This window comes from Saprolegnia diclina, assembly GCF_000281045.1.
Source record: "Saprolegnia diclina VS20 unplaced genomic scaffold supercont1.8, whole genome shotgun sequence".
In the NCBI taxonomy this organism is placed as follows: Eukaryota; Oomycota; class Saprolegniomycetes; order Saprolegniales; family Saprolegniaceae; genus Saprolegnia; species Saprolegnia diclina.
The window spans coordinates 1,065,883-1,066,523 of NW_008246075.1; the positions used below are offsets into that span (position 1 = coordinate 1,065,883).

Consider the following 641-nt stretch of genomic DNA (forward strand, 5'->3'; position numbering starts at 1 on the left):
CTCGCATCAACGTCGGACGGCGTCGTCCTACAAGCCTACGACGCCGACCGCGCAACCATGTGCGTCGTCAAGCGCACGCGCCTCTCGCGCGCGACGCACGCCGCCATCAGCAGCGAAGTGCGCGCATACGACGTCCTCGGCACCAAGACGACCTCCGACCACGTTGTGCGCTGCTACGGCAGCCACGTCGATCGCAAGCGGACGCACCACTACCTCCTCCTCGAACACTGCGCCCAAGGTGATCTGTACAACCACCTGCATGCGCTGCCAATGCACAAGTGCACACCCGAGCTCGCGCAGCAGTATTTCGTGCAGATCGCGCGTGGTCTCGCGGCCATTCACGACTGCGGCCTCGCCCACCGCGATCTCTCGCTCGAAAACATCTTTGTCGACTCGAACGGCACGCTCAAGATTGGCGACTTTGGCCTCGCAACGCCGCTCGAGTCACTGGCAACACATGCGGTCGGAAAGAGCTACTACATGGCGCCCGAGATGCACACCAGCGGCGACTACAGCACGGCGACCGTCGACGTCTGGTCGCTTGGCATCGTACTCTGGATGCTGCTCACCGGCGTCACACTCGTCGAATCGTCGTCCGAGGCCGACGACGTGTTTGGGTTCCTACAGCGCGCTGGTATCCG

At 63.3% G+C, this 641-nt stretch overlaps 1 protein-coding gene across 1 annotated transcript in view; it reads left to right on the forward strand.

The window, feature by feature from the left end:
- Window positions 1-29: 29 nt before the first annotated feature.
- Window positions 30-641, forward strand: part of SDRG_03645 (serine/threonine protein kinase) — a gene marked incomplete at its 3' end in the record, with an annotated part of 3,507 nt that continues 2,895 nt past the window's right edge. The window contains exon 1 of the mRNA XM_008609282.1: window positions 30-549. Coding sequence (XP_008607504.1) covers window positions 58-549 — 492 coding nt within the window. The 5' untranslated portion in view covers window positions 30-57. The remainder of the gene's footprint in view (window positions 550-641) is intronic.